This window comes from Pempheris klunzingeri, chromosome 19, assembly GCF_042242105.1.
Source record: "Pempheris klunzingeri isolate RE-2024b chromosome 19, fPemKlu1.hap1, whole genome shotgun sequence".
Taxonomy (NCBI): domain Eukaryota; kingdom Metazoa; phylum Chordata; class Actinopteri; order Acropomatiformes; family Pempheridae; genus Pempheris; species Pempheris klunzingeri.
Window position 1 is genome coordinate 4,235,388 of NC_092030.1, and position 27,958 is coordinate 4,263,345.

The window sequence follows — 27,958 nt, forward strand, 5'->3', positions numbered from 1 at the left end:
ACATGTGTATCATAAGTGCCAAGTTCAACTGTTACGAGACAAATAATTGAATGTGAATGTATGTGCAAACACTTTGGGCAGAAGCTATTTAGCTCTAAGCTCCATGCCCACACTATGGTCCATGGTGTATAAGTACAGCAAAAGAAAAGAATTTTTTCGTCTTTCCGGTCTCTCAAATACTTAAAACATCTTTTTAAGCGTATCTGCAAAACTGCAAAACAACATAGTTTACTGTTGATTGTAATGTAGAAGCAGTTAATGTCTTTGTCAGCAGAGGGAGTCAGAGCTTCGGTTCAAAAGCTGTTGTGAGAATTAGACTGCTGAGTCAGCAGTCCCAGGCAAAGGATAGTACTGTAGTTTGACGGTGAAATGTTTTTTTTTCTTGTGGTCTGGTATTGGATGTGCTTGAAATACTTCAGGGGTGTGTTGCCTTTATCAAAACAGCTAAAAATGCTGTTGAAAAAAGAAACTTACTCTTATTCCACCATGACGTGACCTTGCATGACAGCATCACCTAGTGGTGTGCAAACAAATGTACTGAATAAAGACAGGAATATTAATGGGCCTTCAAAAGACACTTGGCAAGAGATTAAATTGCCTATAGCTTAGTCACATGACAAGACAAAATACAAAGTATCACATCACTTAAAGCCTCAATTTGTAGCACAAACTACAGTCACAACTACGTATCTTTAACTTTTATTAAGGCAACAGTTAAACCTTATTTTAAAAACTACTGGTTTTCTTCAACAACAATGTGCACAGCTATCTGTGCCTGCTGAGGGACTACAATAGTTGACTCCATCCCAAGCAGAATGGATAAGGAGCAAATGAACTGAAATGCCATTCCTTTCCTAAAATAAAACAGGACATACAGGCTGGCAGGCAACAGGTGGACACAAAGGCCTCCTGGACTCTGGGTGTAGGTGTGTGTGTGTGTGAGTATGTGTGTGTGTGTATGTGTGTGCATACACTTGTTGGTACAGTAACAATATATAATGTGTGTGGGATGTTCTATAGTATGTGTTGTATGCTTTACATGCATTGTTGATAAAGGAAGGTAAACATGTTTGACTGGCAATCGATATAGGGTAAACTTTTGTATTACAGTCTGTTACAACTTGGACAAATGTTAGATACAAAAGGCATTTGGGATATATGACAACAAAAACATGTACAGTGTGTCGATGAAAAGTGAGTTTGTATTACAGTAATGTTTCTGTTCTGTTGTAGCTCCACTGAAACATACGTGACTTATCTAAACGGACATGACCTTAAAGAGAGGAGCTTTGAATGCTGTGGTTTGATGAATTACACTGTTGTTGATTACTGGGAACAAGGATGACTCCCCAGCACTGGTGCCTGTGGAGCTTTGAGTGGAGCTACAAAAAGTGACTGTCTATGAGGACAGCTAGCAGCTGCCACTGTCCATCACACACACACACACACACACACACACAGTGACAGAGCTGATCCTTGTTGAGTACAGAGCTCATGGCTGTCCCTGGCAAAGGCACACGCAGACGCACACAGTAAAGAAACACACCAAGTGAACCAACAAGAGCGTCTCCTTACCTGCCATGGGAATCTAACCACCAGCTTGTGCTGTACCTGTCGAAAATCTTTGTCAAGACGGATCATTCGAGAACCAGGATGAGGATTGTGGAAATCATTTCATTCTTCAAGATCCTCTGTCTGCTGGTCCTGGTCACCTCAAGTTACGGAATACAGAGAGGTACGTAGGGTTTCCATGTGCTTGCACTTAAAGGACTTACATATACTGTGTCGGGATCATATGAATGATCAACAGTGATCATTCCGTATAGATATAATTATAATTCTTATGTAATGTAAGAATCTGTCCTGTGCTCTGTAGAGATATAATAATGATCACATAAGAGGGAAAAAGACTGGGATATAAAATATATATTTACAATAAAGGGCTTTTGCATATCCTTCTGGCTGAATGTGGGCAGTGTGAGTAAGTATGATTAACTCAGTTGGCTAAAGATTGGCACAGTCAACAATGAAGGGGGGGGGGGGACAAGGAGAGCATCCTTTATCATGAGACCTGTGTCTTACCTTCAGTAAAGACCTTTCCCAAAGGTAATGCAGGTGGAGCTTCCTCATATATGTAGCACTGACATCACCTGTTTTCCACCACATCCTGCAGGGAAAAGGAGAAGGTGTTTATAGGCCTACATAGTGTAAATGTGACTAAATCTATATCCTTCCTACACTTTGGCATATCCTCTCTCCTCTCTCTGCTGTAAAGGTGGTTAGGAACTGGCTACTCCATCTGCTGTCCCTATTTCTATTTCTGATATGTTCATTTATTTTTCTTTTGCCTAATAGAGCCTGAGGATTTAATGAACTTCAATGTCTGTAATTAGCCTCTCATCTATTTTGTCATATGAATGTATTGTTAATGAAAAGAGAAAAAGTCCAGAGATAATAAATAAGGGGGGCTGTTTTGAAAAAGGCTCAGCCTCAGGATTTCAGGACATGTGCGACGGGCACCACATCAGATGCTGGCACAGTTTTTTACTGCCATGTGCACAGGCCTGCAGTGCAGACCATCGACATACAATACATGCTTTATAAGTACAGATGTACAGTACGTGCTGCAAATTGGGTCAGAGAAGGAGATGGTTTAGATGCTGTCACATTCTGCCAGGCAAGATATTGTATCTGGTGAGCTCGGTCGGGTCGGCACTTTGTGGGGTTGGGCTTAGCATGTCAGGATTCGAAGGCTGAGGTTTGTCCAAAATCACTGAAAGGCATCCTGTCAGCATTTACTTGCACATACAAGTGAGAAAAATGATTTACTGTTACTGTAAAAAAGCTAATACTGGCAAAGCTTTGCAAATTGGAAAAAAAGTTGATGCAGAGGTTTGTGATTATTTCTGGGGCTACCACTCTCATCACAAGGGTGAAATCTATCATCAAATATATGATGATGATATGCTTTGCTTTATATGCTTTGATGACATCCCAGAACAAAACTCTCTGTCTCTCTAACTTATCAAAGCATTGGTTATGCAAAAAAGGATACGTGTTAGTCAGCAGTAGTTTTTAACTGAGCCAGGTTTCAGCTTTGTACTTCATAGACAGACGTGAAATCTACTGAACACGAACAAGGTTTGGCTTTTACAGATCAACTTTAACCATCCGTGACTTGACTTGCACAGTTTTACAAGCTGTGGTTTCAAATGAATATTTAGCATGTGCTGTAAAAATCCATTATCATATTATTATTATTGGCTCTTTGTAGTGGTTTTGAGGCGTTGGTAAGTTTAGCAAAGCTGAGATTCATGTCACTTACTTTCATGTGCTCCGCTGGGCTGAGCGGGCATTAATCAGCTGTGCTACATCTAATTTGAAATGAGTGTGAGCAACCAAGTAAAAAGGATGTTGATGAACTGGTGACAGCATAAACCAAAGAAAAATGACACCTCTGTTACTGCAGACAACATGTAACCATGTATTTTCTGTTAAAAGACTAATAGCCAACTGCGCCGCCTGCCAGTATTCATGTAAAATATGCTCCAAGCAGATGATTCAAGACCACTTATTTATTCAAAGGCAGCATGGTAGGTTAAAGAGAGTGCCTAATGTTATTCATTTATGTGTGTGTGAGCTAAACCAGTGCAAATGATGGATGGCAGACATCTGATCCCCTGACACACCAAGAGAACAATTATATTGTTTTGTTTTTTTTCCATGTTAAAAAAGTCTCAAGTTAGAAAAAACATGCATTTGTTCTGCATGATAGAGTCAGAGAGGATACTGCTCACAGTTTGACTCAAAAGAATGGAAAAAGAACCAAGAGGATCAAGTGGAAATCAGCGCAAACATCAAAGGAACCTAAAGATGTTATAAGTTACAGGTGCTAGACAAAGCCACCACTATGTGGAAGAAACAAAGCTAAAGGTTGACAGAGACCAAACACTGGAGGAATTAAAACACAGAAAAGATTTACTCAGTGACAATTGCAGACAAAAACATCAATAATGAAGATATAAATGCTGTAAACGTATATTTCTGTGCTCTAGCGTCGACGCACACAGACAGTAAAGACAAGGAAAGTGAGTGATAACAAGAGGCACTTGGTTTGGATCAAGTAGGTTTTGGTAATACATACAGTAGAGGCCAGATGTGATCGGCCCCAAAAGCACTGCATCACTTCTGGTGTCCAAACAGCATTTCGTAACAAGAACCTCACACAAGGTCAAATCCGATGAGGCTCTGGTTTGCTCTAAATAATGAGTCATGTGGTTAAACATGAGCCGCAAGGAAACCTTCAGCCTTCAGATGTTGTCCATCTGTTCAGACATAATAACGGCAATAGCAAGAGTAAGGTGGTGAGGAAAAGACAAGAACATTCTGCAGAAAACACGTCTGTACAATGTGCTGCAAATACAACATACAACACAACGTTATTACACTATCAGTGACCTCTCTCTGTAGGCCATGAGAGCAACCACATCAGTCTGCTATGTCTGCCCACAATGGAAAATTAGAATCACATTTTCAAAGCCATGTTTGATGAAACATGACTAAAAGTCTCTGACCATGCTAGCAGCTTTGTGTGATGGTACTTACAGCGATGCTTTGATCAAATTATATAATGTTTATCATGATCACCGTCTTAGTTTAGCATCATGCCGCGCTAATTTGCTAATTAGCACTAAACACAAAGCATCACTGAGGCCGACTGGAATGCCATTATGTTTTGCAAAGCATTAAGTTACCAAAGTTATCAAAATTCATCATCCATAAGTGGAAATCCATCCAATAATTCTTGAGACATTTCACAAAAAAAAGAGGAAAAGTCAGTGGGATTTATTATCTGGGGGACCATGAATGAACCGATGCCATCCACAGAGCTACTGTATGCAGATAGCGTGGCTAAAAATAAGATTTTAGAGTTTATACATGAAATGAGTTGATAAAGCAGCTTTGACCTTGGATGAAATTGCTTTCCATCATCCGTACACTCGGGGAATGGGAGTGTGAGCTGTTTTTTCCAACTACGCTATTGTGAAATCTTTGTTACGCAACAGACAAAACAAGCATAATGTCCTTTAAGCACTAATCCATTCCTTTATTCTGCTTTCTTTTGTCTTCTCGACTTTGCTCTCCATTCTTTCTTGCCACGTCTATTCTTTTCTTTTCTCCTCTCCTGTTTTCTATTTTGCCTGTTCCCCTCCTTAGTTCATGCAAAGTTTAAAGCAACCCTGATGTCTCTGATCTGAATCCACATGTAAACAGTTGCTCCCTTACCCTTGTGCTACTATCTCCGTCCATCCCTTTTCTCTTTCAACATGTCTTTTGCTTATTTTACTTCCCCTCTCATTATCTCCTCTTCAATAAATTAACCACCCCAACCCCAAGCCCCCCAAATATATATACATATATTTTAGACTACCTTAGTAGTACCGCAGCATGGATGAAATGAATATTGATTCCATCTTTACGCTGAATTCTCCTGGTTTATATCATGAATAAGAACAGGTGGTTCTAATAATTTGTGTATTTAAAGTAGACAGAACTGGTAATTCACTCATATTTCTTCTACAAAGACCATCTGTTGAAACAAGATAGTGGAGAACATTGTGTGCGCTGGGGAGGGAGCCTGTCATTGAACCTTAAATTAAAATGTTGTCCTCGATTCAACTTCAACAAACCTTGCATCTTTCTCTGTCATCCCCTTTTCCTTCTAATCCTTTTCTTCCTCCCTACTTTAAGTGAAGTTGCAAAATCTCAATTGCTTCAAATGTAATTTCACCAATAAACAGACTTCTTTTTCTCTGTTGCCCTAAAGGCCACCCACTCTTCCACTCAACTCAAGTCGAAGCTGTAACAAACCGTGAACTCTGATCTGGTCCCATTAGTCAACAGTCATAGCTGGGTGACTCTGAAAATAATTCCAAGAATGTTAAATAATTTGGCTTAAAAGATGCAGCTGTTTGTACCTCCCTGTAATATATTATAAAGAAACTACATGTGCAATTCTTAACCACAACTCCCATGCTAAAAAAATGTGTCCATTAGCAATATGGTTGCTTAAAAAAACACGAAAATTGTTACATTTCTTTCCATTTTCCAATAGATTCATTGGTTTGTAACAAAAGTGTTCATGTTTTCTTCCTGTGCCCACCGCCTAGCGCCTCATATCATCACCTTATTAGAAACAGTGGATGTACTATTGGATCACAATGCCACCTTCATCTGCGAGGTGGACTCCCGCCCCCCCGCTGAAATCACCTGGACCAAGAATAACCAGCCAATAATGTAAGTTTACACCAGAACCTTTCAGCTACAGCATTCAGCGACTAGATCTATCAGATCTATCTAGGAGCTTACACCTGCAGGTTCGTTAAGGAATATACCATGTCTATGACAAAACTTCAAATGAAACAAAATATGTAATACCAAAAAAAAAAAAAAGTGGGAAATACTGCACACATGCACGACATACATTTGTACAATATTGTGTCATTATTGCCACTACAAGGCTAACATTGTAATGATGAATGAATAAATTAATAAACAAACCCTCTCTGTAACACTAACAGCAAATTGCAAGGCCAACATTAGAATAATTTGGTTAAATGTGCTGATGTTATTAGCAGCTAATTTGCAATTGACCATTACAGTGCTAACATTTGCAAAGACTATAAACGTATGGAAACCTTGGACAGAGTATACCTCTGACAATCCTCACCCTCCTTTTTGTCCACCAGGTTCTATGACCCCCGCTACATTACCAGGGAGCAGGGACAGATGCTAATCATCCCTCGTGTTAGAGAGTTTGACAACGGGGAGTACTGCTGCATTGCCAGTAACGGCATTGGAGAGCCAGCCAAAAGCTGTGGAGCACTGCAGCTAAAGATGAGTATGTTGGCTTTCTTCCGAGGTCGCAGGGCTGGAGTCTAGTCACACTCACAACATTGGGAGAAAAGGCTAACTCGTTGCATCTTGTCTCTCTTGTCTTGTCTCTCAATCAGAGCCACAGATCAAACGCCATCCCACCAATGTAACCCTTCTGGTGGAATCCAAAGCAGTGTTGCCTTGTGTTACACTGGGAAACCCCAAACCAGATGTCACCTGGCTCAAAGATGATGAGCTTATCAAGGTATGACATTTTTTTCTACTTCAACATATATAACAACAACAGTTGTTGAATGTGTCAGCTACATGAAACGGTTCACTTATCTAGGGCGTGCTTGGATCGGGCCAGTTGGTCTCTGATATTGCTTCTTGCAGCTTTCTCGAGAACTGCTAATCCAAATAAGCTTTTTCATAACTTTTTATACCAACCCTTTTTTTATACCTAGTCATTGCCAAGAGTTAGCTTTACTTACAGCAACAAAAGTGTTCACTAATGTTTGAAATGTTTGAGTTTGGCCATTCGGTGGTTTTTGAACTACGAAAAATCATTTTTGAGAATAATGTTAAGAAATTCTCTCATCTGTCCCAGATCAGCGACCGTGTTACCATCCTTGACTATGGTGCATTGAAGATCCATAACATACAGAAGGAGGATGCAGGACAGTATCGCTGTGTGGCCAGGAATAGCTTTGGCTTGGCCTTTTCAAAGCCTGTCACCATAGAGGTACAGGGTATGTATTAAATGCACAGGGTATGCTTTCCTTAGTATGTACATGCAGTATACACTTTTAAAAACAATTAAAAACAGTGGAATATAATTGCTTGGTTGCAGTGTATGTATGTGAGTGTATGTGTTTGTTTGTATGTGTGTTTAGCTCCAGCACGAATCCTGAGGGTTCCTAAGGAGAAGAGGGTGGCGTACGGCAGCCAGATTTCTCTGGAGTGTAACGCCACAGGAAACCCCATTCCCACCATCACCTGGCTGGAAAATGGGAATACTGTGAGTGTTCAGGTTCAGTTTGTGTTTGTGTGACAAAGCGAGTGTTAGCGGGGTTTTGATATTGATCTGTTGAATTCACTGTATCTCAAATAAGGTATTTCCACAGGGGCCAAACTCATCTAAACTGTGTATGACACAACACTAAAGCTATCCTCTGGATTCCTGCAATGAAATCCAACATAATAACATTCTCTATGGTGGTAGTTCTCTGCGTACACCATCCATCATTGTCCCCTACATCTTTCATAAACGCTTGTGATCTCTAGGAATATTCTTGTCTCCTTCACAGTGATTGAGTTTGGCTCAAATGTCAACCAACGCAGCCAGCATCAGAGAAATTTTAGCACGTTGCTGACATTGTGACACATTGTCAGCTGGAGAGCCTTCCATAAAGGCTGTGACAGTAACAGAGTGGGTATCCAGGGAGGCCAATATGCACAACAGTCCGACAAAATTCTCACACAGACCTTTACTTATGAAACCTTCATCTTCACATAATGTACATCCAGCACAGCTGCACCTGCCCAGATGGTCTAGACTGTCCATTAGTTTTGGTCTAGATAAGCAGCACACTCAAAATGTTCCTCTCTTTGAAGACACCTGCTCTGCATGCATGGGGTTAATGATAAACTGTGCTTTGATCAACAAAGCAATTAAGATCATAAATTAGGGGCTAATTACTTTTTAGTCCTATAGTCGTTTGCATGAGCAAGGGCAAACAGGGACACAAATCCACACACATACAGCACACTGTTACGCAAACACTGAAGAAATGAACCGCTTATCCTTCGCTCTCTGTCTGCCTTCATGTTTTCTTTGAAATGGAACGCTGTTGTATGTCAAGATCATAAAAAGAAAGATACCAATAAAAGTACCTGCTAATGAATATTTTAAACAAGCAACATAATGGAAACTAATTATGTGACCCAGGTTGCTCCAGTGTCCAATTATGCTCTAGTATGTCAGTCATCGTGATGATTTGGTTATAATCACCCTTGGCGCTGGAACCACATAGCAGGCAGAGACATTATTCATGAATGATGCTTAGTGCGTTTATTTTCTTTTAGAAAGTGCAACCATGAAACTTAAGTAAAACACCAGGACAGTAAGTTCTCCACTTCCTATAGACTATAGACTAAAATGTAACAATGAATTATTTAGATTTTAGCTGGTGTGTTAAGATTAAAATAAAGTCAAGTAAATGTTATCATGCTCTTGCATCATCTTTTCTTCTAAGATCATGGCTCTTTTAGTTAGAGTACTTACCTACTCCACCTTTGTACACTCATGGATTCTTTGGGCTTGATTGATACTGCTAGAAAAAATGGAAAAAAGATTTAAAAAATTGCACCTTATAACATGATTGGCTACTGAACAGTAGTATAAAGTTCTTTTTTTAAATCATGCATCTGATGTGAAAGAATGTTAAACTGATCTTTTTTCAACCAGGCAGCAGACATTCTTATGCATGCCATTGCGGGCAGACATCACCACATAATGTCTGGCTATTTATTAGCCTTGGGTGCTAGCTACAATGTGATTACATGCACTTTAGGCTTGTAAATACTATGTCTCTGTATGTGTGTGTGTGTGTGTGTGTGTGTGCTGATTAAAATGACTGTGTGAGCTGCTTTTCTGGCCACTTGATGAGGTCATTAATTTTAGCTGCACTGGATCAAGCTCATCCTAAAAACAAGCGATGTGAGACACAAGTTCAAATATAGACATGTCACACATCAGCACCTACACCCTCCTGCTCTCTGTCTCCCTCACACACACACACACACACACACACACACACACACACACACACACACACACACACACACACACACACACACACACACACACACACACACACACACACACACACACACACACACACTGCAGGCTCACGCATTTATATATAAGCAAGTGTGAATACAGGAACTAAAAACAACAAACACGTTTTATGTGGCTACATCTGGCATGTGTGAATACCAGGGAATTTTTAAATCTTCTAAATCATATATGTGGTCATATTAATGCCACAGGGTGCATGCACTTAATTTTATCAACTCAACACCCATGAGACTGTAGATCACAGACTAATATAAACTGTGTATGGACACATTAAACCTTAAGACAATATTTTTTTTAATTTCATGGTGGAAGTTTAGGAAGAGAGACTGCTCTCTAAAATGTTACCACACAACTAAACAGATTAATTCTCAGATTAAAGGGAAAAGTCATTACCCGGCTCAGAGTGGGTCGTCCATCAATTGGAAGGCTGGTGGTTCGATCCCTGTCTCCTACGAGTCAGCGTGTTGAAGTGTCCTTGGTCAAGACACTGAACCCCAACTTGCTCCTGAAACAGCTTCAGTGTGTGAAAGAACAGTCTCCTCTAACTGAGATTCCTCCTGTGTGAATGGGTGAATGAGGATGTCATGCAATTTAAAGTGAATGTGCGTGGAAAGGCACTACACAAATAAAGACCATTTACCATTCAATCAATCAATTCCTTTTCCTGTTTTGATTGACAACTCCATTTCACATTACTGCCATCATCTGGAAAGGAGTGGAATTGGATGGATTGTTGTTTTTCTTAATCTCAGAAGTGTCTGTGATCTGAATAAAGCCAAACACTTAACCCCCACCGACTTGATTAGAGTTAACAGTAAGAAACAGCCATTATCGCAGAATGTTAACTTATTTCCTCTCAAAACATTATTGGTTATACAATTAATGTAATCTGAAAAAAATATTAGTATTATCTGAGGAATGAAAAACATATAACTTAATATAGGAAAACTGTGTCTGCTGTACGTATGACTCTCCTTCCACCCTGATAGTGTGTGATCATTTAAATAAGAAATCATGGCAGTCTAAATATGATGTCTTTTTCTTTTGTCTTTTTTTTTTTAGATCTCAGGTGCATCGGTGGATGAGACTTTGATAGGAGAGGTGATCCTGTCCGTCCTCAAAGTGATGGTGAATAAGCCAGCTCTGTATACATGCCTGGCCTCCAACAGACACAGTGCTGGAGCCAACACTGTCAAAGCAACTGCCAGAGTCACTGTTGCAGGTAATCTTAATTTCTGTTTGACACTAAGACATCACAAATTATCACAAATTACAAAAACACCAACTCCAAAATTAGTGGAAGAAATAGCAGCTGATACTTGTATCTCTTGTATCTGTACGTGTCAGGAGGTTGTTATTGTCTTGTCTTGACTTATGTGAGCTGCCAGATATATTAGTTGTGTTTTATGTGGCTTCAGCTGTTTGTTGTCCCACCATTTGGTCAATACCACCACACTTGCCCACACCCCAAGACCACAGTCACCTAAAAAAACACACACATCCCTCCCCTGACCACACACACTGCTCTTCCAGCCGTGTGTCCCTCGGTCTCCTCACAGCTAGCTATGAGTTGGCGAGAGAAGCACCATGGTTGGTTTTCTCTTCCTACTGAGACTGATTTTTGTCTCTTTTCCTCCTCTCATCTCTCTGCATCCTCTCCTCTCCCCTTTCCTCCTGTATGTGTTTCTTCAACCAACGTCTTCTGGATATTGCCACTTCCCCATAGAGTGGAGGTAAGAGAGATGCTCTGTGTCTTGTGCTATTCTTCATGAGTTTATAAAAAAAAAGCGTTCAGTCCAGCTGAACCACTGTCAATCATAAAAATTACACAGCACATTGCCTGTCACTAAGTTTCATAAGTGCACCATAACCATGCAATGTGTTTGAAGAAACCAAGTGCTTTGGCTTCCTTTTATGTCTACTGAAGATGATATGCATTTTAGCTCTGTCAATAAACCTGCAATGCCAAGAGGGAGCTGGTCTCTCAGTCACCCATATGGTGTGAGTTGAATCTGAACTTTGCTGAACCACAACACTACCCCAGTCACCACATCTGGACAATGTAACTGCAGTGAAAGATAGACAGAGAGAGGAAGGAGAGAGAGGTAGTAGAGAGGGGAATTGTTGGCCTTGGGATGCCTGATGGGAGGAAAGAGACAGTGGACTGGAGGTCAGAGGCAGGCAAAATGATCAGGCTGAACGTTTAAATCTCACACGGTTTGCCAACTCATGACCACATTGGGTGATCTATTTAAAAGATGTAGAGACAGTGAGTAGGAGAGAAAGTAAAGGGACGGAGGACATGGTGGGGTGACAGATTTTATGGATTTACAGGTCAGTTTGAGTTGGATGGTTTGACTTGAAATCTCTTGAAACACCAATTTCCCCAAGAGGCAACATCTGGAGTTTGTAAGTTTTGCAGTATACAGACAGGCAGAGAGAAAAGTGGAGTGAATGCTGTCAGACAGACAGGCAGGCAGACAGACCATATATGCAAGGGAGACATTTGTTCAATCTAGAAGCAGCAAGGAAGTCGAACAGGCAGACAGACAGTCATTTCATATAAACCTTCTACAACCTGTTTCATCTGGATGATATTTCAGTTGACGAGTGTAGACCATTTTATGTTTTTTAGCGCACACACACACCTCCACACAGGTTCACTGTCAGCCAAAGCAGTAAAAGACTGATTGTTCTCTGGACCCATAATCAGCAGCTTAGTAAGCATCTATGTATCACCGTTTTTCTTTCTTTTTTGTTAAATACACATCCACAGAAAATACAAATGGGTCTGGGTAATACTATTACAGACGAAGCTCTAGTTCTAGTTTTTATATATTGCAAATGCCAACCAGCACTATAGAAAAGATAGCCTGTCTACTAGCTGCCCATGTGGGCTTCCTTGCTTCAGATTCTTCCAGTAGCATAAAGACACATAGATTAGGTGAACTATTTATGTGTGTCTACCTCCCACAGACTCTACAAGGGCATCGCAGGCTACTGCAGCGCGTATCGTGGAGATGTGTGCCACTCCATCCTGAGAGATGATTTGCTGGTTTTCTTTAACTCCTCCCTCTCGGACCCCGAGGACATGCAGGAGTACCTGGTTCAGAGCTGGTGGACGGAGCTGGAAGGACTCAGCATGCTGTGTAGCCCTGCAGTACGCTCACTGCTCTGCCACTCCTCCTTCCCCGACTGCAACCCATCAGGGTTAGGACCGGCACCTAAACCTGTCTGCAGGTAGCATACGTGTCTCTTTGTAAAGTATGAATAAACTCAAGAAGTGAAAGAATAAGTTAATGATAGCTCACTGAATGAATCATCATCTTATTCTTCTCATTTACAAAACAGAGAACACTGCCTTGCGGTAAAGGAGCTGTACTGCCATAAGGAGTGGATGGTACTGGAGAGCAGCAGCTCTGTCCAGCCTGGCCTCTTCAGTTCTGTCACTGGGTCCCACGCTCCCAGTTCACTGCTGCCCAACTGTCAGACTCTACCAAGTCTCCACACGGACCCTGATGCTTGTACACATGTCCCTTTTGTAGGTAAGATGTCCCCAACTAAGACAGCTTTGAGCGGTGTTTCGAGATAGCAAGCATATAGTCCAAAATGTGAAGAGTTTCTTTAATAATCCGTGCTCAGGGCATGTTATTTGCATGCTTGTTTGTCAAGATTTATGGAGGCTTCTGAAGAGTGAGTTGGCATGTGGTTTATGAGTTTACATACAGCTTACAGTATGCAGTTTCATAACAAACAAATCTGCTAAATATAAGATTTGTTAATTCTGTACTGCAGAAACAGCTTGAGCAAAGCAATTTAGCACCAAAACAGAAAGGAAATGGAATGTTATGCAAGAGAAAAGCAGAAGTTGGCTTGGTGCAGGGGCTTGTGTGCTGATGGCCAAATAAAGCCTGGCCTACAAAAACAGCAGGTTATTGATACTGATGAGGTCATTACGAGGGTCTACGCCAAAATATATAGCAGGTGTGTGTGTGACTTGTGTGTGTGTGGTGTAGTTGTGCATAGGTTTGCTCTGTAGTAAAATCTTAACTGTACTGAACAGACTGTATTGGTTTCTCTATGATAGATTTTCTATTCAGATTACTTAATAGTTCCTCTCAATAAATATTTTATTTTACTACTATTTTTTTTCTACTTTTCAGACATCAAGAAAGATCAAATTACAAGTAAGTCTGACAAGCGTTTTCTCTGATAGAAATGAATTCATTGAATAGTAAATGTTAGATATAAGATCTATCCATTCTGTATGATATCAACAGCGACATGTTACAGTGACAGAGGCCGTTTCTACCAAGGCGGCGTGAATGTGACCAGGTCTGGGATACCCTGCCAGGCATGGAGCCAACAGGTACTGGGCTCTGTGTGTACATGTGCATGTATGTGTTTCTAAGCCATGAGCAGGAAATATCCACATGTAAATAGAAGGTGGAGGAGAAGATTCCTATTCATGTAAACCGGTCAATGATCGAAGACTGACTCATATTTTGTGTCCAGTTTTCTATCAAAAAAAACAGTTTAACCAGAAACAGAAAAACACACAAAAGTCCAAACACGAACACACACCCACATGTGCTCACACTAACACACACATTCCCTGTAGCCCAAAAGCCTCTTTATGTTTTTACGGCTTTGCTCAGTGAGAGGGTCTGTTAGGGTGAACTGTTACTACTCTCCTGTGCAGTGTGTGTGTGTGTGTGTGTGTGTGTGTGTGTGTGTGTGTGTGTGTGTGTGTGTGCCAGATCAGCAGAGAGGGAGGGGCTCATCATGTCACATCCTGCCTCTGGAAGCAATTAGCTTTCACACGCATATGCTGCACAGACCCCATCACCAACACACACACACACACACACAGACATATGAGTGAAACTGAGAAGACGTTTGCTCTCTGATGCGATTTTCAAATCTTCATGCTTTCTCTCTCTCTCTCTCCTTTCTCTCTTTTTCTGTTGGCTTACACTTTCCGTTCACAAATGAATTGCATTTCTTCCCTCACTTATACTCCCAAACCCTGTTCACATTAGAGCACATAACTCTGAAAAGTGTGAATGCTGCATCTAACATAGGTTTGGTTTCCCACCCTGGGAGTTCAATGACTGTCTGTGTCAACATCGTCTTTAATCTGAAAAATCAGGGCATGATTTACTGTCTCCTCCTCCTGGTTGACATTGGCCAGAGTTGTGCGGGTGTGCTGCAGTGTGCTCGTGTGTCTGTGTGAATAATTTGTCAGGACTGCACTACGACTAACAGGTGCATTTTCTGTTGATTCACAATGTAGACATCATGAGTTCAAGAAAAAAAGTCAAATAAACTCCTGAAACTGACCAGAATGATTCCCAAAAAATACATCTGACAGTGTCTTCTTTACCTCCTCTCTTTAACCCTCTCCGAATACAAGAGGAAAAGTGCAAGGAATTGATTAAACAGCATGTTTCTGTCTTTAAGCAGCAACTGTTTGCATATCTGGCTAACTATCTTGCCATCAACAGTAGTGACCTAATTTAGTTGCATTTAACACCGTAATATTTTGTGGAATCACAGATTATGTTTAAAAATAATCCCAGGTCATGACCAGCACAGCCACTGTGTTGTAATGGTCCTTGCTGTAGCAGCAGCTCAGCATTTAGAGAAACAGTCGGTGTCAGAGCAAAAAAAGATTTGACACATTACACAGACAGAAATCTGATACATCTCAGCCCTCCACGCAGTCTGACAGGACCGAATCTGAGCTGAGCGACAAAAAACTAAATCCGGCTGAACACCACTTGATTAACAGTTTAACGGACAAGTTTTGGCTCCTTGTGAAAGATGGATGTCCATTATTTTCCATTTCACTGATGATTGATACTGTCACGTTTATTCTGAGTGATCAATAATGGACCTATATTATATAACTTAATAATGACATAATATAATGTAATAATATTAAGTCTAATAATCTCTACAAATCTGGGTGGTTTGGATGCTGCAGTCTAAAACAGTTTGGGAACCACTGGTCTACACTAAAGTCAGGAATTAAAGTTGCTGAGAGGATACAGTGACATCAGTTTGTGGGCCTATAACAAGTGTCGCTTCCAGGAAAAGACTTTTTTATAACATGATGTGCTGGCCAAACATAAATTTAAAGGTAGGCTGCTGGGGTTATTTTGATGATCTTGCTTAAGTTCCTGGCCAACAACTAAGCTTTCATTTCCTTTCATAATAATAGCATGATTGGGATAATGTCTGCTGGAACAGCTCTACCCAGGGGGCAACATGAAGCTGATTAGACCATTTTTATTCTGAACTCAAATGGCCTATATGTTTCTTTGCTAAATAAGGTAGACCAGAAGGTTAAACCCACCATTCTTCTGTTCTGGAAATATGCGTTTCAAAGATACTGATTAATAGCTAAAAACTACAGTCTAGATATTTTATTCTAATTCCCTATGTGTGCACTGGTCAGCTCATTATATAGAAGTCAGTAAATGCTACATACTATATCTTAGTATTTCAGAATAAGGCTTGGAGCACTCATGGCTCTGTATAATCACTGACTGTGGATTTACAGTCAAAACTGGACTGCAGCTTTCATCTGCCTGCCTGCTCCATTAGAATCTTAGGAGGTGCAGCTGTTCCTAATATTTTGCACAGTCCGTACTGTTTTTCTTAAATCTGCACCGAAAGATCACTTTGCCATGGCTTGGCACAAAGTCATCATTTACCTTCCATGCATCATAGAGCAGTTGTATTTAAACAGGACAGTAGTGGATATAAAACATTCTGCAGTCCTGTAGGAAATTAGCACAAAACTCGGAAATGTTCCACACATCATACGTTACCCTTCGCAGTAAAATCACATTTATGTTCAGCATATAGTCAACACGTGTGTATACTGTAGAGTTACATGTAGTGTGTACTGTGCAAGTAGTGCCCTAGTTTGTGCTGAGTCATATAGACATAGTGGAGCTGTGAAGCTGTGATTCAGTCTCTGAGTCACTGTTTGAGTGTTACTCACCATCATACCTACGATGATGTAATACATACTGGTTAATGTAATATGGTAATATTTGCAAACTTGTTCTATTTTTAAGAATCATTTACAGTTAAATTTATTTTGAATTTCATTTTCATTTTGGCATTTTTTTGTATATAGTTCTATGAGCCTTTTGTTATTTCTAATGTGATTGTTCTCATTGAGACACTTTTGCAGTGCCACAAAATCTTTGGGGTTGGACACCGATACTGTGTGCTGTCCACACAACAGTTCACGTTCATCTCTTTTAGCCATGACCACAGTCTTTCCATTAAACCAAGCCAAGTGGTTTTAGTTGGGATTGTTTGGCCAAACGGTGTCATCCAGCCAACAGGTGTGCTAGATCAATTATTTTGGAAGGCAATGACAAATTACCCACCTTGTTGTATGAGGATTTGTTCTTTTTAACAGTTCTGGCCTGTTGGAAATCAACCCTGTGAGCAGTTTGCTTCCCGCATTCAGCTACAGCAGCTAAAGTGTTGAACTCAGGTCAGAACCTCACATCTCCAGGGATAGGCCGGACCGTTGCTCTTTTGATGACTAAAGCTTGTGACACATGAAGACAGTGTTTGACTTGGCACTAACAACTGTGCAACCCCTAATGTCCCTCATTAAAGTACATTTATACCCTCTGCAACTATTAACTGTGACCTCACCATAGACCTTTTACAGGGCTTTGAAAAAACATATTGAAGGATCTAAAGTCTAAAGACGTTTCCTGGAAAAATAAAAACTCTGTCCATTCAAATCTGCCTGGAACAGCGCTTAGACATTTGAGAAAAAAAGCACACAACGAGAAATCTATTGATCTAACTTTACTGATTCCCAAAGACAAGTCTGTTTCCTTTTTACCCCCCATCAGAGCATAAGGTCAGCAACAGGACAGAATAGATAATGTTTTACTCCAAAATACCTCAGAAGGGCTCCTTTTTTAAAATGCAACAATTGTTCTTCTTCATTTTCTCCATTTTTCTCCTCTGCACCTTTCTCTTCTCTCTAGGTTCCTCAGCAGCACCGACTGTCTGTGGATGTGATCCCAGAGTTGAAGAATTCAGACAACTACTGTAGGAACCCAGGAGGAATCAGCGACAAGCCCTGGTGTTACACCTCAAATCCCAACATACGCTGGGAGTACTGCGCGGTGCCGCAGTGTGGGGAGATCAGCATAGTACCAGGTACCTCCACTGCTGCCTTCTGTCCCTTGTTCATTTGGTAAATTGAAGCAATATTGTTAACATCATCATCTGTTTGTGCGTGCAAATTATTCATTTTAAAGCATAAATTAATTTCAAGGGCCCAAATGAATCAAAATTAAGTTTACAGCTGTCAGTTGTTTCATGCTGAGCTCTATATTAATATAATACCAAATACATACATGCTTAGTTTTAGTGGGACTTTCCAATACTGATGAACCTGTGTCTGTGTCTGTCTGTGTCTGTGTCTGTGTCTGTGTCTGTGTCTGTGTCTGTGTCTGTGTCTGTGTCTGTGTTTGTGTTTGTGTTTGTGTTTGTGTCTGTGTCTGTGTCTGTGTCTGTGTCTGTGTCTGTGTCTGTGTCTGTGTTTGTGTTTGTGTTTGTGTTTGTGTCTGTGTCTGTGTCTGTGTCTGTGTCTGTGTCTGTGTCTGTGTCTGTGTCTGTGTTTGTGTTTGTGTTTGTGTTTGTGTTTGTGTCTGTGTCTGTGTCTGTGTCTGTGTCTGTGTCTGTGTCTGTGTCTGTGTCTGTGTCTGTGTTTGTGTTTGTGTTTGTGTTTGTGTCTGTGTCTGTGTCTGTGTCTGTGTCTGTGTCTGTGTCTGTGTTTGTCAGTGAAATCAGAGTCACCGGGCCCTCGTCAGACTAGTCACCCCCCTCCCTCGACCACAATATCATCTCCAGCCTACTCCATGTCCGTCATCGTCATCATCCTGACTGCACTTGCAGCCACAGTATTCCTCACCATCATCATCCTCGCCTGCCGCAGACAGAGGAAGCAGTGGAGGAACCGGAAGAGGTGAGCTAAAGACAAGAGGCACAGTTACTTATATATCTGTGTGCGCACCTTTCTGTTCCACACTCCCCCTTTCTTTCTGCAGAGCGATGGAGACCCCGACATTGACCACTCTTCCATCAGAGCTCCTGCTGGATCGGCTCCACCCCAACCCCATGTACCAGCGGGTTCCCTTACTGCTGAACTCCAAGCTGCTCGCCCTCGAGTATCCCCGGAATAATATCCAATATGTTAGAGATATTGGAGAGGGAGCCTTTGGACGGGTTTTCCAAGCCAGGTGAGAGGGGTAGAGGATGCAGTGGGGGATTTACTTAATGATATATTTATCCTATTTGGCAATAAAAGGAGAGAGGAAAGAATATATTTAGGCAATGTCTTTAAGAGAGAGAAGGGGAGGTTGAATAGCCTTCCAACCCAAACGGGAGAGAGACTGTACAAAAAGAGATATTTGTTTGCCATATCGCATTACTCGGGCTGATATTGCCGTGTCATCATCATAATCGCTGACGTGGATATTTCTCAGGCAGAGGAAGAGACAGGGGTCAGACAGGATTTAGAGGGGGGGGGTAGAGCAGCTAAACAAGGCCACTGGTCATTCTGAGAACTGCTGCGTCATTCACAAAGTCACAAGGAGAGCTGCTACAGGTGTCATTTTCATTCCACACTGACCTTGAATGTCTCAAATTAAATCTTGTGATCAGACTATTTACCAGATGTGGACCATACGTTGCTCATAAATCTATTCAAAATCTGAACACTTTGTCAAGAGCAGTTTTGTCGACACCCAAATCTATATTTTGGGCTGTGAGAAGTTCGTTGTTTCCTTTTTCAGACAAGACAGTGGCTGTGTAACCCCACTGTCCTCACTGAGACACTTTTTCATAGCAGAAAAGTAAAATCTAACTAGTTTTAGTTGTTTCCTAATGAAATTGTGTGTGGTGACAAAGTCTGTCATAGGATTTCACCATCAATAAAAACCAATACATCCACAGTTGATGACCATTCCCGCCAATTAAAATGTTTCCCACAAGATGAGAAAAGTTGAAAATTAAGCTTTTCTTACCCTGCGAGAATCAGCATTATTGGACTTTATCCCCTCCCACACAAGTCCCACAGCCCTGTCACCCCTGTGCTGTCCCTGACTGGGAACCTTTATTTAATACCAACAATAAGTTCACAGAGAGGAGTTTAAAGAGTAAGAGTTGAGTTATGGTTAAACAGACTTTCATCATATAATAGGACGGTCAGTACAGTATTCTAGACACTGATGTATTTTCACAGTAGCGCCTCCATGTAGCCGTGCAGATCTGGCAGATGTCCTTCAGGCAAGCTGGTAATCCTTTAACGAACCCAGGAGTGGTGTAGTATATGGACACCCCTGAGAACATAACACACACACACACACACACACACATTGGTGTAATGTATGATGCCCAACCTTAACCTAAAAACCTAATTTAACCTTAAACCACAAACTCTTGTCTTGGCCCTTTGACACCTGTCAGAATGAGATTTGCACACAATTCCCTCACCTTTGAGCCACATCCTGACTGTGAGAGTCTAGTACTTGCATTTGTCCTTTTGTCCTTACAAAGATAGAAGAACAAAAACACAAATACATACATACACACTTGTGCATCACCAGAAACAGACAATATGTGCAAATACAGACTTTTTCCTGTACGCACACACACTCAAGGGTACACATAAACAATCACATAAATGCACAGGCAATGCATCTATGTGTGCATGTTCATGCATACGTGAACTCAGACACACACATGCACACACAACACAGACAAGGACCTAAATAGACCAGAGGAGCACATATCTTCTTCCCTGGCAGATGGGCTTCAATCTGTAGTTTCCCAAAGTGGTTGTTGTGTTTGTGACTGAATGAGTGCTTCCATATGTGTGTGTGTACTTGTGTGTGTGCAAGCTATATATAAATCTACACTGAGAAACAACATGTTGACTTTAGTTTGCCCCTCTAGTGAGCCAACACAGGAAGTGTGTGTATGTCTGTGTGTTGAATGCATGTTTACTCCCAGTGACTGACATTTATGATGCACTGCACAAATACAGTTGTATTGTTTTGCTAGGCTGCTTCTTAGAAGAACAGAAATATTTGAAATACATGGTTACAGAAATCTGGTAAATGTACTACCAAAAAAACCCCACGATGCTACAATTCATGATAAACACTTAAAATAAAACATCTAAAATGTTTTTCTTCTTTTGAGTGAATATTTTTTTGCATGCCTGTTTGTTGCAGAGCACCAGGCCTGCTGCCGCTGGAGTCTTTCACAATGGTGGCTGTGAAGATGCTGAAGGAGGAAGCTTCAGCAGACATGCAGAACGACTTCCAGAGAGAGGCAGCACTAATGGCTGAATTTGACCACCCAAACATCGTGAGACTCCTTGGTTAGTGTGTTTGTACCTTTGTGTGCATGTGTGTGAGAAGGCAGAAACCAGATTTCCAGAAAGGCTGCATTCACAGCTGAATATCACATTGAACAATTGGTGGATCAGTGTCTGGCTGAGAGATAAGGAAAGTGCAAAAACAGATATAGAAACACAGAAAGATAGAAACACGGGAAACAGTATAAAAGATATAGGAGGAACAAGACAGAAAAAGAGAGATAATGTGTGGTGTGTGATGTGATGAGCATGGAGCCATAAACAAACAATAACAGAATGAGATGCTTTACCATAAGATACTCATCAGTTTCTGGGCAAAGGCATCCACCATGTTAACAAATCCAGGGCCCTGACCAGATCAATGGGAGCAAATAGTTAAAGGTCAAAGGGCATCAATTTCACACATGAAAGTCTGTTCACACATGTTTATGGGTGCTCCTGCAACAACAGTTTGCCAGTTTAAAATCTTTCGTATCTCTGGTGTCAAGTGTGATAAATCGCCTCAAGTGATGTCACTTGAGTCCGTGTCAGTTGGGGCTGAAGACTACAAGTTTAAGAATTAAAAAAATTGGGGGGTGTGGAGTCCTTCTTGGCTTATTTTTTGCACGTCATTTTTGTGATTTGAGCAGTTTATCACAGATGTGCAAATTTCCATGGTCAAATATAGATTTGTGTTTCCCTTAAATATCCAGTTTCAGCAGCTAGAGCATGACCAAGGTTTTATGGTTTCGCTCAGGCAACTTTAAGAACCTTGTTAAAATTATGGAATGGTCACAACCCTGGTGTTTAAATTGTGGTTAAGGTACTATGTGGTGACAGTTAGGCAACTACTACTTGTTTAAATCTGAGGGAAATTTGTAGCTTTGAAGGAGGAGGACCACACAAGGCACAATATTTCAACAAGCATTTCATCAAAAAAAGCAGTGATTTATGGTGCCTTCAAATGGCGCTCTGTTTACAGTGTTCATTATATGAGTCCAGATCAATCTTGTGCTATTCATGACTTTGGACCCACTTGCTAGTTAACTAATTGTTAGCCTCAGTGGCGTCTAGAAGCCATGTTGCCTACCAGCATGTTGTCTCTCGACATAACCACTTGAACTCCAAGCATATCGTGGGCACAACTTCCCATGACATAACTACGAGCTCACAAGTTCAATTTGAAGGCAGCATGAGAACTAGTTTTATACATTTCAGACAGGCATCTTATTGGATATCTGCATCATTCAGCAATTAAGCCAGAATCTGCATCACCAGTATCTGCTTCCCTTTACATTTTACATGGCCACACTGTGGTGATCCAGATTACTACCGTGCAATGGTCTGGTTTTTTTCTCTGTGGCTTAAAGGTTTAGACTAGAAATAATGTGGCTCTCCACATTACTAAGGAACATGCATGTAAGCAACCTTAATAGTGACAGATGTTTGACCTGAACAAAGAGAAAGATCTATTTTACTTGATTATCTGAATGGTTCACACAAAAGCAACCTCAAGATGTGAAAATAAAGAGGAATTGCACCCAAGAGCCCTCTTAAGAACTGATTCGTTTTCTTCTTTCAGAGTGTCGTAAATTCAGGCCCTAATTTCCACTCACATACCACAATTCCCTCTGTCTCTCTCTCATCTGAATGAAGTAATTTTCCTCAGATATCTGTCATTGTAATATCATAAAACCACTAGAGACACACACAAGACTGTTTGCCAATAAACAAATGCTGCTTGACAACTAATGTGTCTTTGTTGGCTTGAGTAAAACAAATGTACTCTATTAAAGTTTATCTGCACTAATTCAGCCTATCTAATCTAATACAAACAGCTTGCATCCAAATATACTTCCAGGAAGACATTTAGCGATACGACACACTCCATTTGGCGCTGTCAGCGAGTAAACAGAGCCATTGGTCATTGGCTGTGCTGTCAGAAGTTTGTTTTCTTCGGTCCATTTTACGACTTCAGCGGTTGTGAAATATTTTTTAAGTCAACATTCACCACTGCGGAACATTTTTTCAGACGTGTATCAAATAGTATGATTTGTTGTGTGTGCTGTGTCGTGTGTGTTGAGTGGAAGTCATTTTAGATGACTCGTCTGGAGAGTGACACACTAATGCCTAAATCTCTGGTGTACATGAAATCTGAGTTGATTCGATTATTTCGTTAACCTGTAATTACCCTCTGGACTAATAATACACTGCAAATCATGCATAAGAATACATGCATCATCCATACCATGCATGTGCCAAAATTAGAGATGCCATATGTCTGCATGTTATTATTTTGTTCCACGTGTGTGTGTGTGTGCAGGATGGGGCCTCTGTGCTCTGTGTATTTAGCGATGGAGTGAAACATCTTGATCCAGCTACTGACCTTCAGCCAAGGCCGCTACTGTCCCTGCTTGTGGACACACACACACACACACACCCTAGGGAGCAATAATCAGAGCTTGTTCTCTGGGGAGCTGTCCCCTTCTGTGACCCGTAGGACATGAACTGACTGAGCATGACCTCCAAACCTCCTCTTCTCTCTAAAGCATCCATGTTAGCGTGGTGTTATACCGACTTGGACATTAGTTAGATGTTAATAGTTAATAGCTTGTTCCAGCTGTTTGTTGAAGCTTTAAGACTATACACTATATATATATATATATTTAGTATTTTGGGGATCTTTGTTTTGTTCTGTGGGTTTGAATAAAGTCTGACATAGTTTGAAATGGCTACTGGCAGGTCAATGAGGTTCCAATTCATGTTTCACACAGAAGCGAGTGAGGAAGTGCAGTAAATCAAAAGTATGATTGTGGCCAGTATAACTCAGTGCACTAACCACATAAAGTGCACAAATCGTGGGCTGAATTGGAAAGAACGCAGACAAGATCTGCATGGCCCCAAACTAAAATAGACTACAGAAAGAGAAACTGAAACTACTGTCTGATTCCAGTGGCAGTTTTTCCTTTCTTGTCGGCAGACCCGGTGATTTGTTATGATTTTTACCTTTGAGCCATAAAGTACTCAAAATGTGGAGCCAGTGTGACAGTCAAGAATGCCAGGTTACATGACTGGCACATCTACGACTCACGCAGGGCTGTTTTGGCTCTGCACAGTCTTAACAGTGTGTTCTCTAAGCAGCACACATTGCATTTAAAGGAATGCATGGACAAACAAGCAAACAGCCACTCTTTTATACAAGTAAAGTAAATAGGTAGTAAATTAAGTAAAATGAATTTGGCCAGCATAGCCTTCTGCTAGAATATTCTGAATATTGCAATATGCTTTTACACCCACAAGACTTCATTCCTATCTTTGAAATTTCATGATAAATTGCTTCATGTGATAACATACCTTTGAAGGAAGCCCTCGCTGCTGAATACACACAATATTTCGAGTTTCTAGGCACTTAAATTAAATTCTCCTAATCACATCTGGGATTCACAAGAAGCGCAGCCACAGTCACACCACTCCCAATTTTAGAAATTCTCTTTGATTGCCTGTAATTCCCTACAGCCCAGACAGAGTCAGGGCAACACAAGGTTAATTTAGAACCATATTATGTTTACATCACAGGGCTGCTAATGGAAGACTGTGCATCCACTATGCATGAGAGTTTATTTGTGAGTATGTACACATCACAGATGGTTTCGTCTGTGTTTATGTCTAGGCTGAATATTTATTTGCCTTTTACAGTGAATGTAGCCATTGTATGATACTGTAGAAGTAAAAAATACACTTGATTCAATGTGGTTTAATGATGTCACTGAAGTGTTTGTGTGGTTGACTATTGGTGTTTTTTTCTCTCAACCCTCTATGGTGGGAAAATGCACAACTCACAAGCCCACTGTGTGTTCTGTATGTCACAGTTGAAGAGAAAAAAAATTGTCTGTGTGCTTTTTTCCAGGTGTGTGTGCAGTGGGTAAACCCATGTGTCTCATGTTCGAGTACATGGCCCACGGGGACCTCAATGAGTTCCTGCGTCGCCGGTCTCCGACCCAATCAGTGCGCACCCTCAGTCGTGCCAGCCTGTCGGGTCGCAGTTTTTCCTCTGAGCTGGAGGCGGGACTTCTCTCCTGTGCTGAGCAGTTGTCCATTTCTAAGCAGATCGCCGCGGGAATGGCCTACCTATCAGAGCGCAAGTTCGTCCATCGTGACCTTGCAACCCGGAACTGCCTGGTTGGGGAGGAAATGGTGGTGAAGATCGCAGACTTTGGCCTCTCCAGAAACATCTACTCAGCTGATTACTATAAAGCCAATGAGAATGACGCCATCCCCATTCGTTGGATGCCACCAGAGTCTATTTTCTATAACCGCTACACCACTGAATCAGACGTGTGGGCCTACGGCGTGGTCTTATGGGAGATTTTCTCCCATGGGATGCAGCCGTACTATGGCATGGGTCATGAGGAGGTGATTTACTATGTGAGGGATGGGCACATCCTCTCCTGTCCTGAGAACTGTCCTCTCGAGCTGTACAATCTGATGAGGCTTTGTTGGAGCACACACCCATCGGATAGGCCCAGCTTCAGCAGTATACATCGGATACTGGAGCGTATGCATCAAAGCACATTAAGCATAAATGCTGACACTGAGGCTGACTGCTAACCTTGGAAAAATGTCTGTCCCTGTGCAAAACGGAAAAAAATCCAAAATGACTTATGTAGTAATTTGGTCCCTCAATACACACTTTAAAAGAACCTTGACATTGAGCCAGAGCACACGTAGAAGCAAAACAGTTGATTTTTCTTGCCCAGTTTTACTTTTCAGGTTGTTTTTGTGTTATTAACACCTGTTGTAGTAATTTGCATATTGCAACTTCTTCAGTTCAGGGATTGTTTTTAAAGAATGTTGTAGTGTTTGCATCCTCTAGCCCATTGCTTCTGACTATTTACCAGCACATATTCATTAGCGAGATCTGCTTTATTTATTGAAAATGTTTAATGCACCCCTGATGTCAGAGCCTTAACCTTCGAAGACTTGAAGCCACCAACCATGTAGATGTACCCCGTACCATTTTAAATACAGACACACTCAAACATAATGCTTCATCCATTTTTTCACTTTGAGCTGTTACAAATGGTCTGACTACTAATCATTAAGGTTAGAAAGGTAATGGGACATGACAGTTAATGCTTCATAGTAAGTGACATTTTTATGGTCTCCTCTTATTCCACAGTGGCACACAATCACTTTAAACCATTGTTGATTGGTTTTGCTATTTTGGGCATTTGTCGTTTGACTGTTTTGTGTCTTTTTTATCGTGTTGTTGGTCTTCAACTTGTGTCATCATTGCCCATAAGTTTCCCACCAGAGCACAGACATTTGTTAATTCAATAATTATAATTTGCAGAAACCCATTAACTAAATTCATTCCTGTACCTTAAAATAGACTCTTTGGTGAAGAATGGTCAAAATGTGCTTGATGTTCAAAAATATTCTCCTCCTCATTCTGAATCTTTAATTGCTTCTGCTCAAAAATAGAGACTCTCCTCCTAACTATACACTCAAAATGTGCTCATGTTGACTGCGTTATACTGAATTAGGCTCACATTATTACACTTTTACACAATGTCAGTACAGTTATCAACATCTCCTGTGTCATCAGTCTTTGTCATGTGGATTACTTAAGGCAGTTTTTGTTTTCTTTAGTTTGTTTTATTTAATTCAGAGATTAATATCAGATGAGACTGGCCGTCCAGATGACTGACATATTTTATTTCTTTTTAAATATGGTGTGATGTTACATTTCTTTGTTATTTCCAACATAATGATGTTTTTCTTCACTTTCTTCCCTATAAGTATAATATTTCTTTGTATCGCTTGCAAATAAACATAAACATAAAAGCCAGATCATCAAAGTTGTGCAGAATCATCTTGCCAAATCATTAAAAAGTCATACCAGATTTCACATAAATCATATGAGATATCTTAGTTTCTCTGGAGCAAAGTGCTGGACAGCAACAAGTGATTTGTTGCAGCTCATTGAAAATAAATTGGAGGCAGGAGGCAGCGGCTCCACCTAGGCTTTGTGTGTGTGGCTTTATGGTAAGAGAGTGGAACCGCAGTAAAAGAAAAAAAGGAAGAAAAAAAAAGAACAACCCACACCCACAGGCATACCCAGAGCAAATGGCACGTGCCCTAAAACGGCCTCAGTGTTATTTGAAGGCTAGTTTTTGGACAAACAGAGGGACTGAGGCATGAACAGAGACAGATGCAAACATGAAGAATGACTGCAGATAATGGAGGATTCACGATATTCATTTATTGATTTCAATATGGAAAAGCATTGGTTATTACAACTGGACACAGAGTGCAAGAAGAATCTGTTTTTATCTGACCCTAAACTGCTCTCTGGCTTAAATCCCTCCTTCTCTCTGTTTATTTAATCATGATCCCTAATACAAATTCCATAACTGCCCCCCACCCGTCCCACAGAAAAAAGGTGCACCAAGTACTTTACCAGGTGCTGCTGTGTTATTACTCACCACAAGAGGGATCAGAGGGGTGAAGTGAAAGAGAAAAACAGGTTTGCTTTACAATGCTACCAGTGTCGTTTCTACAGTTACGTTCTGAGAGCATTGCAGAGAGCTCTGTGTCTGTGACGGGTCCTTTCATGCATGTGTTGTGCTTCTTTGAGAGGGTTTATATACATTTGTGAACGTGTGTGTGTCTGCCCTCCCCGCTCCAGTATGTGTGTGTGCATACGTGCTTGCATGTGTGTGTGTGTGTGTGTGTGTTTTGGGGATGCCTAACGTAAACTGTTTAAAGTACGCAGCATGGAGTTTGGCCTTGAACTGGTC

At 40.9% G+C, this 27,958-nt stretch overlaps 1 protein-coding gene across 2 annotated transcripts; it reads left to right on the forward strand.

Annotated features, from left to right (window-relative positions):
* The first annotated feature begins 1,561 nt into the window (after window positions 1-1,561).
* musk (muscle, skeletal, receptor tyrosine kinase) lies at window positions 1,562-26,997 on the forward strand. Of its 2 annotated transcripts, XM_070850573.1 has the most exons (17): window positions 1,562-1,735; window positions 6,171-6,297; window positions 6,750-6,901; window positions 7,014-7,141; window positions 7,487-7,628; window positions 7,773-7,897; window positions 10,802-10,961; window positions 11,466-11,472; window positions 12,716-12,979; window positions 13,091-13,284; window positions 13,903-13,926; window positions 14,020-14,108; window positions 17,773-17,947; window positions 18,575-18,758; window positions 18,841-19,032; window positions 21,031-21,179; window positions 25,063-26,997. In XM_070850573.1, the coding sequence occupies exons 1-17, from the start codon at window positions 1,654-1,656 to the stop codon at window positions 25,761-25,763; spliced, it is 2,895 nt and encodes a 964-aa protein (XP_070706674.1). In that variant the 5' UTR covers window positions 1,562-1,653; the 3' UTR covers window positions 25,764-26,997. The 2 variants fall into 2 exon arrangements, with proteins under 2 accessions (XP_070706674.1, XP_070706673.1); XM_070850572.1 differs by lacking the exon at window positions 11,466-11,472 and having other exon boundaries at window positions 10,802-11,035; window positions 12,726-12,979.
* Window positions 26,998-27,958: the final 961 nt, after the last annotated feature.

What these genes read in the sequence shown, in the direction of transcription:
- musk (XM_070850572.1), top strand. Translation starts at nt 1,654, where the DNA reads ATGAGGATTGTGGAAATCATTTCATTCTTCAAGATCCTCTGTCTGCTG. An exon ending in GGCTGGAAAATGGGAATACT is followed by an intron (nt 7,898 to 10,801) that starts GTGAGTGTTCAG and finishes TTTTTTTTTTAG; the next exon opens with ATCTCAGGTGCATCGGTGGA. An exon ending in GCCAGGCATGGAGCCAACAG is followed by an intron (nt 14,109 to 17,772) that starts GTACTGGGCTCT and finishes TCTTCTCTCTAG; the next exon opens with GTTCCTCAGCAGCACCGACT.